This window comes from Hemitrygon akajei, chromosome 1 (genome assembly GCF_048418815.1).
Source record: "Hemitrygon akajei chromosome 1, sHemAka1.3, whole genome shotgun sequence".
NCBI lineage: Eukaryota > Metazoa > Chordata > Chondrichthyes > Myliobatiformes > Dasyatidae > Hemitrygon > Hemitrygon akajei.
This window is the reverse complement of record NC_133124.1, coordinates 6543676-6556825: the sequence shown is the minus strand read 5'-3', so window position 1 is coordinate 6556825 and position 13150 is coordinate 6543676. Positions and strand designations below refer to the sequence as shown.

Genomic DNA, 13150 nt, shown 5'->3' with positions numbered 1-13150 from the left:
CTGCACCCTCTCTAAAGCTTCCACATCCTTCCTACAATGAGGCATCCAGAACCGAACACAATATTCCAAGTGTGGTCAAACCAGAGTTTTTATGGAACATCACCTTGTGGCTCTTGAACTCAATCTGCCAACTAATGGCCAGTCCTTTGCACTGAAGTGGGATCTTTCATCTCCATTGATGGTCTTCTACCATCCAACGCTCCACAGCAGTTTACCAGCTTCCACTTTATTCCCATTAGCTTCAGGCTGAAGTTTTCCTACTGATGTTCCTTGGCTTCACATTGGTGCCTCTGTGTCTGTTGCCTGGGCCTGCAGGCCTTAAGCCCCAAACAAAGTCTGCGTTTGTAGATGTTTGATTTGTTATTCAGGATGGACAACAGGCTGATTACAGCTTCATGTTTATTCCAACCCTCAAAATTGAATGTCTGTATTAAACAGATTTGCTGGTTTCTGTCTGGCCTGCTGAGTTCTGCCAGCATTTTGTGTTTTTATTTGCTGGTTTCAATGCCTTTTAAAATTTATCTCACTTATTTTTCTAGAATAAAGGAGAAGAGCTGAATAAGCGCCTGCACCACAGGGTAACAGAAGGTGGGTTGTTTAGAACTGAACTTGCAATCAGTTTCTGTTTTCACTACATGAGAGACAATGGGGCAGAGTAGTTTCCCTAACCAGTCTAAAGGCTGTCTGATATTCACCCCACTTAGCGGATTAGAATCACATGAGTGAAACTTGGCCTTCGCCATCTTACAGCAGATGGGATAGTGTCAGGAAGTGTATGTCATGCACTTTGGTGGAAGAAATAGAAGTGCAGACTACTCTTTAAAGAGAGAAAATTCAAACACCTGACGTGCAGAAGGACTTAGGAGTCCTCTTGCAGGTTTCCCTATAAGTAAATTTGGTAGTTGAGTCTGTGGTGAGGAAGGCAAATACGATGTTAGCATTCACTTTGAGAGGACAAGAATATAAAAGCAAGCATGTAATGTTGAGGCTTCATAAGGCCCTGATGAGCCTCACTTGCAGTATTGTGAGCAGTTTTAGGTCTTTTGTCTGAGAAAGGATATGCTAACGTTAGGCAGGGTTCACAGGAGACTCACAAAAATGATTCGAAATGAATAGCTTTTCATAGGAGCAGTGTTTGATGGCTCTGGGCTTGTACTCACTGGAATTCAGAAGAATGAGAGGGGATCTCATTGAAACCCATCTAATGTTGAAAAGCTTTGATGGAAAAGATGTGGAGAGGATGTTTCCTATGGTGGGGGAATCTAGGACCAGAGGACACAGCCTCAGAATAGAAGGGCATCCTTTTAGAAAGGGGATGAGGATGAATTTCTTTAGCCAGTGAGTGGTAAATCGGTGGAATCTGTTGCCACAGGCAGCTGTGGAAGCCAAGTGATCGGGTGTATTTAAGGCAGAAGTCAGTCAGGGCATGAAGCTGTACGGGGAGAAGGCAGGAGATTGGGGATGAGAGGGAAATGGATCAGTTATGATGGAATGGCAGAGCAGACTCTGGGCCAAGTGGCCTAATTCTGCTCCTATATCTTATGGTCTTATTAGCTGAAGATCAGCTTTATTTGTCACAAGTAATTCAAAGCATACAGTGAAGTGCAGCATTTGTGTCAAATCGAATCAGCAAGGATTGTGCTCAGGGACATCCCACAAGTGTCACCTTGCTTCCAGTGTCAACATAGCATTCCACCAACTTGCTATCCAATTCATGAGCACCACCTCACTATTTTTGATCTTTTTGCACTACAGTACTTATTTAATTAGCTTTCTATATGTATATTTTTATTGTAATTTATGGAATTTTTTAATGTCCTGCAGCTTGACATGCAGTAGGTCAGTGATAGTAAACCTGAAAAAAGCCCTTATTAACTCATAAACCCATGGCTTGGCTGTTACTGCTAATTGTTAAACGTTTTTGAGATTCCCAATTCTTCCAGAGAAATTTTACCCTTTTTGGTTATTTAGCCTCATGAAGATTTCACAAGCATTAGTCCCTTGCCGTTCTGCAAACACTGCAAATCTTCAGTACATTTTCCCGAGGTAGTTCCATTGCAAATTCTTTCTTGCATTATGGAGCGTTGTTGCAGGAAAGCAGCATCCATTGTCAGGGACCCCCAGCATCCAGGGCATGCCCTCTTCTCGTTGCTGCCATCAGAAAGGTACAGGATCCTAGGATCTACACCACCAGGTTCAGGAACAGTTATTACTCCTCAACCATCAGGCTGTTGAACCAGAGAGGATAACTTCACTCAACTTCAATCACACCATCACCATCATCATCACACAACCGGTTTCTCAACTGAGGTTCCACAGAACCCTAGGGTTCTGCAAGAGAGCTTGATTAAAAAAAAAATCGTTCTTTGAACTTCATACAATGTGTGATGCTGGCACTTGCAGTGGTGGGCAGTGAGCGTTAGCAATCTTGTTAAGAGTTCTCTCAGCCCAGTGAGCAGTGTGCAGTAGGACCATTTTTTAGTTGAGTCCATTCTCAGTTTTTGACATGAGATAGGGGGGGGCCATTGATAATAGGTGAGTGCCATATTGCACCGAAGGGAGGATGGTAGGCTGGTGAGGAGCGTGAAGTGCGTTTTTAAGCATTGAATGGACTCCCCCAACTTGGGCTGTGACATCTGCCTCTTCCCTCCCAAATTACCTCTCCCAACTTCTCCTTGCACACCACTCACTGACTTATGGGAGCAAACAAACTGATCATGTCATTAGTAAGAAAATGTTTTTTCTAAGTCTTGTATAAAACTGACAGGCTATATTTTTATGTATATTGCTTTGGCTTGTGGTTTTTAGTAACTTCATTATTCAACATCGTCAGTAAATATCATTCATGTTCATGTTGTAAATACCATTAATTGAAGCCCAATTACAACCTTTATTTAAATTAAATCTACAAAGCCTACCTTTAGAAAAATCAAATTCCATTTTGGCTTAAACCAGTTATTTAACCGAAATTTATTATGTTTGCCTTATGAGTTTTTAAGATTTATGAAAGAGATTAATTTCAAGAAAGGTAAGCTAAGGTTAACCACCTTTTATTTTCAAGAAAGGTTGGCTAAAAATCCATTCTCTACTCAAAAGAGCATTGACGATTATTTTGGGTTATTATATCTACAAATTACTGATCACGTCAGCATACCGTGAGCTGTAGATATAATAATTTTTACACAGGTTCCCTGAGACCTGAAAATCATTTCAAGGGTTCCTCCAGGGCAAAACTTTCAAGAACTCTTCATCACATGTTCTCGATATTTATTGCTTTCTTATCTGTCTGTCTATCTGCCTATCTATGTATCAATCTTTCTTTTTGCATTTGCATTGTTTGCTGTCTTTTTGTGCACTGATTGTTTGTCCATTCTGTTGGGAGCAGTCTTTCATTGATTCTATTGTGTTCCTTGTATTTACTGTGAACGCCCGGAAGAAATCGAATCTCGGTTGTGGATGGTGACAAATATGTACTTTTGAACTTTGAACTTTTATCTCCAAGCATTTCTTCTGGTGGGTCTGAGAGAGGAAGAAGATTGCATTTAATCTTGTATTTATTAAATAATGAATAATTAATTATTTCTGAATCTATTTAATTTAGTTTTTAAAAAAAAAAATCTTTTTTTGTTTTTCACTTCAGAAAACAAGCATCTACCGTATGGTCGTCCTGCTATTCTTTATCGTACCAAGTTCTACATCTTACATCATCAAGGTTATACCAGTGGTTATAGTGAAACATTCTCGATGCCTCTCTGGACTTCATACACCATCCCCAAACAGGTTTGTGCTCAGCTCTTTAGTTAGAAACTACATGGTGCGTGCAGCTGATTTGATTTGTCCTTGATGGTGACAGGGCAATCCACAGTAACACACAGACATAAAATGTTAGAGGAATTCAGCAGGTCAGGCAGCATCTATAGAGAGGGAAAACAGTCGATGTTTTGGGTCGGGACCCTTCATCAGGACTGGAAAAGAAGGGAGCAGAAGCCAGAATAAAAAAGGTGGGGGACGGGAAAGAGTACGAGCTGGCAGGTGACAGGTGAGTCCAGGTGGGGGAGGTGAGAAGCTGGGAGATGACAGATGGAAGAAGGAAAGGGCTGAAGAAGGAGGAGGAATCTGATAGGAGATGACAGTGGACCATTGGAGAATGGGAAGGAGGAGGGACACCAGAGGGAGGTGATGGGCAGGTGGGGAGAAGAGAGTGAACCAGAATGGGGAATGGAAAAAGAGAGAAGGGAGACTGGGGAATAGATGATCATGCTGTCGGATTGGAGGCTGCCCATACAGAAGCAAGTACTAGTTTTGATGTACACAAGTCGTTGAAAAAGCATTAATCATGGGAAAAGCTGAAAAAGTTTTAGTTGAAGTGGCTGAAAATCTATTGTCTCCAGACCTTGGTTGTGTCCTTCATTACTTCTGCCACTGGTCTGGACGAAGTGCAGAGGATGAAGGATGTCACATTTAATACGCTTTTGGGGAGTGCAGTGGACGGAACAACTCCCCTTCATGAGTTTGTGTTGGCTGTTCGGATGGAAGTGTGTGATTTGGTGATGAGAAGTGAGACATGAAGTTGGGGTATATCAGCAGGCTTGGACCCCTCAAGAAGGCCTTTATTGCACAGTTAGAAGGCGAGAGCACTGGTTTTAATCTGCTCTTCTACCATGCCAGGTGTGAGAAGCTTCTGGATTGGGACTCTCTTCTGATGACCGTGTCTCTTGCACAGATAACATTTGGGTTCGACTGATTCACTGCTGAACAAAGCTGTAAGGGAAGGTATCATCCAGTATGCAGATGTCTAGGCATAATTCCTTGCACTCCTGCAGGAACTGGACACTCCTGATATCAGTAAACCCTTCCTGAGGCTTTATAAGGCATTAGCCAGCCCACACTTGGAGTATTATGAGCAGAAAAGATGTGCTGGCTTTGGAGAGGGTCCAGAGGAGGTTCACGAGAATGATCCTAGGAATGAAGGGGTTAACTTAATGAAGGAGTGTTTCATGGCTCTGGACCTGTACTCACTGAAGTTTAGAAGAGTAACGGAGGAGAGGGCGATCTCATTGAAACCTACCGAATATTAGAAGGCCTAGGTAGAGTGGATGTGGAGCAAGTGTTTCCTATAGTGGGGTAGCCTAGGACCAGAGAGCACAACCTCAGAATACAAGAATGTCCCTTTAGAACAGAGATGAGGAGGAATTTCTTTGGCCAGAGGGTGGTGAATCTGTGGAATTCATTGCTACAGATGGCTGTGGAGGTCAGGTCATTGGCTGTATTTAAGGCAGAGGTTGATAGGCTTTTGAATAATAAGGGAATCAAAGGTTACAAGGAGAAGAAAGGAGAATGGGGTTGAGAGGATAATATAGCAGCCATGATGGAATGGCGGAGCAGGCGAATGGCCTGATTCTGCTCCTATGACTTATGAATAAATTGCAATGATCTGTTACTATTGCATGATCGTAATAATGTACAAAAGTTTTTTTTAAATGCTTATTTTTACCAGAACAATGATGCCCAAGTTTACTTTACACCTTCATTATAACAGAACCTTTTGTATCAAATGTAGGTGGAGCTCTTTAACCTTCCGGACTTTCTGAATAACTGTGTGAGACCTGACATACGCATCTCCGCCAGTCACAGTCAAAGCTGTTCGGCTTATAGAGCAGACAGACAAATTTCATATGGGTTTCTTTATCCTCCCAGTAAGTTAATTTGCTTTTGAATGTCTCTACAACATATATTTGAGGGTTTTGAGTACAGGAGCTGGGACGTCTTGCTATGACTGCACAAGTCGTCACTGAGTCCACTCTTGGAGTATTGTGCACAGTTCTGCTCGCCTAGCTATAGGAAGGAGGTCAGGAAGCTGGAAAGGATGCAGAAAAGATCCACAAGGTCACTATCTACACATGGGAAGTGCTTGAGTTACAAGGAGAGATGAGATAGACTGAGACTGTATTCCCTGGAGTGTCAGGAGCCTGAGGGGGTGACTTTATAAAAGTAGATAAAATTACGAGAGCACGGTTTTCCTTCCAAGGTGGAGAAGTTTAAAACTAGAGGGCATAGGTTTAAAATGAGAGGGGGAAAGATTTAAAGGGGACCACATTTTTCCACATAGAGGGAATTGTTATATGGGATGAGCTGACAGAGGAAACTGGAGAGGCGAATATAATTATTACATTTGTAGGTCATCCCAATTCAGATCAATTTCCAACTAAATTGGAAGACCTGGGCTGAGAAGTGGCAGGTAGAGCTGAATTCCGAAAAGGATGCAGGGATTTATAGGAAGGTCAAATCTGAAGGCAGAATACAGGCTTAATAGCAAGACTCTTAACAGTGTGGAAGAACAGAGAGATCTTGGGGTTCACGAGCATAGATCACTCAAAGTTGCCATGCAAGTTGATAGGGTGGTTAAGAAGGTGTTGGCCTTCAACAGTCAGGGGATTCATTTCAAGAGGCACGAGGTAATGTTGCAGATCAATAAAACCCTGGTTAGACTTCACATGGAGTATTGTGTTCAGTTCTGATTGCCTCATTATAGGAAGGACATGGAAGCTTTAGAAAGGGTTCAGAGAAGGTTTACCAGGATGCTGCCTGAATTAGAGAAAATGTCTTATTGGATTGGTTGAGTGAGCCAGGGCTTTTCTGTTTGGAATGAAGGAGGATGAGTGGTAAGAGAGATACATTATGATAAGAGGCATTGATCATGTGGATAGCTAGAGATTTTTTTTCTCAGCGTGGGAATGGCTAATACAAGAGGGCATAATTTTAAGGTGATTGAAGGAAAGTGTCGGGGTGATGTTAGTAAGTTTTCTTTCATTCAGAGATTGTTGAGTGTGTGGAACGTGCTGCAGGGGTGGTGGTACAGGCAGAGGGAGGTCGGGGATTGTTACTATAGCCCTTTTGTTTTCTGCAGGGGAGGGGGTTTTGATGCTACTGTGTTTTTTTCCAACTGGGAGGGGATTTTTGGGTCTGCGAGTTTAGTTTCTGTTTTATGCAGGGGGTGGGGAGTTGATATCTTTTCTCATCAACTCCATGGTCTTTCTGTATTTCACGGCTGTCTTGAGGAGACAGATATCGTTGTACATGCACACTTTGACATTAAAATGAACCTTTGAACTTTTTGAACCTTGGAGATACCTTATGAACATTTAAGAAACACTTGATGCTGGAAATCCAAAGCAACACACACAAGCTGCTGGGGGAGCTCAGCAGGCCAGGCAGCATCTATGGAGAGGAATAAAAGATCAACTTTTCAAGCCGGCACCCTTCATCAGGTCTCAGAAGGTTTCAGTCTAATATATAAACGTTATATTCCCCTCAATAGATGCTGCCTGACCTTTTGAGTTCCTCCAGCATTTTGTGTTGCTCTGGATTTCCAGCAGCTGCAGAATTTCTTCTGGTTTTCATAAAATAAAGCAAGGTCTTGTGTTTCCTTACCTCCTCCGACTATTATTTCTGCGGTTCTAAAGTGCTTTCTTTTGCCTTCACTCGTTCTTGGGTGTGTGTACAGCACACAAAGTACTGGTGGTGAATCTGTGGAGCTCTTTGCCACAGGCAGCTGTGGAGGCCAAGTCTTCATGCATCTTGGCAAAGGTTGATTGCTCAGGGCATGAATGGATATGGGGAGAAGGCAGGAGATTGGGGCTTAGAGGAAAAATGGATCAGACATGATGAAATAGCAGAGCAGACTAGATGGGCCAAATGGCCTAATTCTACTATGTCTTACGGTCTTGTGGTCTAAAATCTGTAGTCAGATTTGGGCCATTATAAAGAAAGGACGTGCTGACTTTGGAGAGGGTTCGGTGGGGGGGGGGGGGGGGGGGTGGAATGAAAGGGTTAACTTATGAGGAGCGTATGATGGCTGTGGACCTGTACTCACCTGAGTTTAGAAGAATGAGGGGGAGATCTCATTGAAACCAACTGAATATTGAAAGGCCTCAACAGAGTGAATGTGGACAGGATGTTGGTGAGTCTAGGACCAAAGGGGGACAACCTCAGAATAGAGGGAGATTCATTTAGAATGGAGGCGAGGAGGAATTTCTTGAGCCAGAGGGTGGTGAATCTGTGGAATTAGTTGCCACAGGTGGCTGTGGAGGCCAAGTTATTGGGTATATTTAAGGCCGAGGTTGATAGGTTCTTGATTAGTCAGTGCATGAAGGGATTTAGGGGTATTGGGGCTGAGAGGAAAATTGGATCAGCCATGATGAAATGGCGGAGCAGACTCGATGAGTTAAATGGCCTAATTCTGCTCATATATCTGATGGTCAAGCAGCAACTTCTATGGTATAGAAGCAACTATAGAAGGGGATGCACACTCGACGTTTTGCATCGAGACCTTTCATCAACACTTGCCTGTTCCTCTCCCACGATGCTACCTGACCTGCTGAGTTCCATCAGCATTTTAAGTATATGCTGCGTTGCCATGCTTTTACTGATCCGAGATGTACTTCTCCATACTGCTCAGCACTTTATATAACTTTAAGGTCCCTCCTAGCCACCCCTTTTCAAGACTGAAGAATCCCTGTTTCGTACAGTTATCCAGATAACTATAGCTTCTGATATTCTTGGATGGGCTTGGGGAGAGGGATAAGACTCACTTATGCAGGTAGTTAAACTCAGACTATAAAATCTTTCCCTCTAGGCAGGATTTCCCAACCTGGTGTCTATGGGTCCCTTGCTTAATGGTATGGGTCCATGTCATAAAAAAGGTTGGAATCCCTGTTCTGGTGACTAGATGAATGATAGACAAGAGTTGAAATTCAGATTATGTACACAACAGATTCAGCAGATGCTGGAAATCTGAGCAACACACTCAAAATGCTGGAGGAACTCAGCAGGCCGGGCGGCATCTATGGAAAGGAATATAAATTTCACATATTGGGCTCAGACCTTCTGAGTCCTGATGAAGGGTCTGAGCCCAAAACTCAGCCATTTATTCCCCTCCATAGATGCTGCCCAACCTGCTGAGTTCCTCCGGCATTTTGAGTCTGTTGCTCTGGATTTCCAGCATCTGGAAAATCGATTGTACTTAGGTCAGACAGCAACTGTGGAGAGGAATAAACAGTCAATGTTTTGGACTGAAGATGGGACGATATTTTGGGAATTGCTGAGGATGAAGGAAATCCAAATAGCTGTAGTTTGGGGTGGGGTGTGGGGAGTTGGAGGCAGTGTTCTGTCCTTGCATCTGCTATCCTGTATATTTGGCGGTAGTGATTAAAGCTTTAGTAGGCACTGTCACTTTAGCATTGGGGAGCTGTGAGAGAGCTTCTTGTAAATGTTTCACTCTGAACAATTATTACTGATGGTGGAGGACATGAATGTTCAATGTGGTAGTTGAGTGGCCAATCAAGTGACTTATCTTGGATGATTCAGCTGTACCCGGGCAAGAAAGTACACCCACTTTTGATTTGTGTCTTCGTACCAAGTGGGGGCTTTGAGGACTCACTGCAGGATACCCAGCCTCTTCCCTCCATTAGTTTCTTCTGCTTTTAAAGTGGAGTTTGATAGGTTCTCGATTAGACAGGTGGAGGTTGGTAGGTTCTAGATTAGATGGGCGGAGGTTGGTAGGTTCTAGATTAGACAGGTGGAGGTTGGTAGGTTCTAGATTAGATGGGTGGAGGTTGGTAGGTTCTCGATTAATCAGGGTGTCAAAGGTTATGGGCAGAAGGCAGGAGAATGGGGTTCAAGGGGATAATAAATTAGACATGATGAAATGGTGGAGCAGTCTTGATGGGCCAAATGGCCCGATTCTGCTCCTGTCTCTTATGGTTTTGTAGCAGGCTCTGACAGTGGAAATCCTATTACACAACAAAGAAATGTGCTTCGATCTCAGTTGCAGTTATTGTGTATTTCTTGTTGAACATACTTTTAAATGAGGGTTTATGTACTAACTTGTGGCATATTGAAAATATACATTTCAGTGTAATTCCATCTGCTTTTTGTTTAATTTGCAGCTCTTGGATCCTCCCTTGATGCTAAGTATGACGCCCTCCTAATTTCAAACATAGTTCCAATGTATCCAGCATTTAAAAGTGAGTAGACATCAGTGTTTGGGAATTCAGGAAGGAAAAGTGGGTAAATCTTTCTTCCTTGTTTTTTTGTTACTGAGAATGTTTAGTTGTCATTGTGATTCCCAAGGGTGTTGATGCTAAGGGATTCACAGGAAAATAGGTGGAGTGGTAGGTCATTGGGTCACTCAGGTGCGTCTCACCAGTCAATACGACCTTGGCCATATGACCAGATCCCCTCTCCTTTTCTGTGCCCAGCACCCTCAATTTGCTGATCTTTCAAAAATTTATCTAGCTCCACCTTAAACATACATGTTACAACTCTGGCATTAAGAATTCACCCATAATAATGCAATTGAATAAGAGAAAGTAGACCCATGCTCCTTTATTGAATACAAACACGAGGAAATTTGCAGATGCTGGTAATTCAAGCAACACACACAAAATGCTGGTGGAACGCAGCAGGCCAGGCAGCATCTATAGGAAGAAGTATAGTCGACGTTTTGGGCCGAGACCCTTCGTCAGGCCTAACTGAAAGAACTACTACTATCTCTTCTTTCAGTTAGTCCTGACGAAGGGTCTCGGCCCGAAACGTCGACAGTGCTTCTCCCTGGTCTGCTGCGTTCCACCAGCATTTTGTGTGTGTTGCTCCTTTATTGAAGGCGATCTCTGCCTGGTAGTTGTGTGACGTAATTTTTGCATGCCACACATCAGCCAGCTGGTGGTCCTGGGTTCGAATCCGGCTGGCTTCTTGCACGCTTCCCATCTGTGCTGGGTTGAGTGTCGAGCTAGCAATTTGGCCTCATTTAAAAAAAAACAGACAAATGCTAAAGAAACGGCAAAAAATGTCACATCTGTGAGAAAGGTTTTGGTTCCAGTGGTAAGTGATCTGTAAGTGCTAGAGTAACTCACACTATCTATGGTATATTTCTCTCCAGAACTGCACCTCCACTTCCTTAGGAGTTTGTGCAGATTTGGCATAACCTCCATAGATGTGTGGTAGAGAGTATATTGACTAGTTGCATCGCAGCCTGGTATGGAAACACCAATGCCCTTGAATGGAAAATCCTACAAAAATATAGTAATATAGAAATATAGAAATATAGTATTAATGGTAAGACTCTTGTCAGTGTGGAGGATCAGAGGGATCTTGGGGTCCGAGTCCATCGGACGCTCAAAGCTGCTGCGCAGGTTGACTCTGTGGTTCAGAAGGCTTATGTTGTATTGGCCTTCTTCAACCATGGGCTTGAGTTTAAGAGCTGAGAGGTAATGTTGCAGCTATATAGGACCTTGGTCAGACCCCACTTGGAGTACTGTGCTCAGTTCTGGTTGCCTCACTACAGGAAGGACATGGAAGCCATAGAAAGGGTGCAGAGAAGATTTACAAGGATGTTGCCTGGATTGGGGAGCATGCCTTATGAGAAAAGGTTGAGTGAACTTGGCCTTTTCTCCTTGGAGCGGCAGAGGATGAGAGGTGACCCGATAGAGGTGTATAAGATGATGAGAGGCATTGATTGTGTGGATAGTCAGAGGCTTTTTCCCAGGGCGGAAATGGCTAATACGAGAGGACACAATTTTATGGTGCTGGGGAGTAGGTACAGAGGAAATGTTAGGGGTGAGTTTTTTACTCAGAGAGTGGTGAGTGTGTGGATCGGGCTGCCGGTGACGGTGGTAGAGGCGGGTATGATAGGGTCTTTTAAGAGACTCCTGGATAGGTACATGGAGCTTAGAAAAATAGAGGGCACAGCATTGTAGTCTGAAGGGCCTGTATTGTGTTGTAGGTTTTCTATCTTTCTATGTTTCTAAAAAGTAGTAGATACAGCCCCGTCCATCATGCTTTCTTTTTGCTGCTGCCATCAGGAAGGAGGTACAGAGCCTCAGGACCCACACCACCAGGTTCAGGAACAGTTATTACCCCTCAACCATCATAACTTCACTCACTCCAGCACTGAACTGATTCCACAACCTATCGACTCACTCTTAAGGACTCTTCAACTCTACAGCTCCTGTTCTCAATATTTATTGCTTATTTATTTATTATTTTCTTTTTTTTTGTAATTGCACAATTTGTTGTCTTTTGCACTTTGGTTCTTTTGTCATGTACAGTTTTTCATTCATTCTATTCTGTTTCTTTGAAACTACTTTGAATGCACACAAGAAAATGAATCTCCGGGTTGTATATGGTGCCATATATGTACTTTGATTTTTAAAAAATTACTGTAATCTTTTAGAACCTTGACCTGCTGAGTACCTCCGACATTTTGTGTGTGTTGCTCTGAATTTCTAGCATCTGCACAAACTCTTGTAAGAGCTTCATGCCACAGAGTCACAGAGTACTACAGGACCCTCAGCCATTCTAGTCCATGCTGAACTATTATTCTGCTGAGTTCCATCAACTTGTACCTGGACCAGAGCCCTCCATACCCCTCCCATCCATCTACTCACACAAACTTCTCTTAAATGTTGACATTGAACCCACATCCACCACTTCCTCCATTGGATCAGCCCATGATTGAATGGTGGAGCAGAGTCGATGGGCCAAATGGCTCCTATCTGCTCCTATCTCTTAAGCTCCCCTTCAATGTTTTATCTTTCACTCTTGACTTTTACCCTCTAGTTCTGGTCTCATCCAACCTCAGTGGAAAGAGTGTATACAAGGTATCTCACAGCATTAATCAGAATTAGCATCAGGAAATATATTTTGTATTCTTTTCTAAAAACATTCATATCTTATTGGTTCCAATTCACCAATTTTCTGGAGCTATAATTTCTCTTTGGAAGTGAAGGAAATATTTTAAAACTCATTTTTTGTTATGTGTTGAATATTTCAGTTATATCTGAGTAGTATTATAAATATATTGTTTGATTAAGCATTCTTTATTGTTTACATAATTCATTACCGGTTATATTCAAAAGGACAGCTAGAAAGTTTGTGAACCCTGTAGAATTTTCTCTATTTCTGCATAAATGTGACCTAAAGTGTGATCAGATCTTCACACAAGTCCTAAAACTAGATAAAGAGAACCCAATTAAATAAATAACACGAAAACATTATACTTGTTCATTTATGTATTGATTGAAAAAAATGATCCAATATTACATGTAATTGTTGGAAAAAGTATGTGAACCTTTGTTTTCAGTAACTGGTG

The 13150-nt window shown here is 42.6% G+C and overlaps 1 protein-coding gene across 5 annotated transcripts in view; it reads left to right on the top strand.

The window, feature by feature from the left end:
- The window catches only part of enpp2 (ectonucleotide pyrophosphatase/phosphodiesterase 2), a 174160-nt gene that overhangs the window by 138893 nt on the left and 22117 nt on the right, over positions 1-13150 (top strand). For all 5 annotated transcript variants that reach the window (XM_073028615.1, XM_073028813.1, XM_073028533.1 and 2 more), the window contains 4 exons: positions 540-588; positions 3641-3780; positions 5561-5696; positions 9948-10025. In XM_073028615.1, coding sequence (XP_072884716.1) covers positions 540-588; positions 3641-3780; positions 5561-5696; positions 9948-10025 — 403 coding nt within the window. The remainder of the gene's footprint in view (positions 1-539; positions 589-3640; positions 3781-5560; positions 5697-9947; positions 10026-13150) is intronic.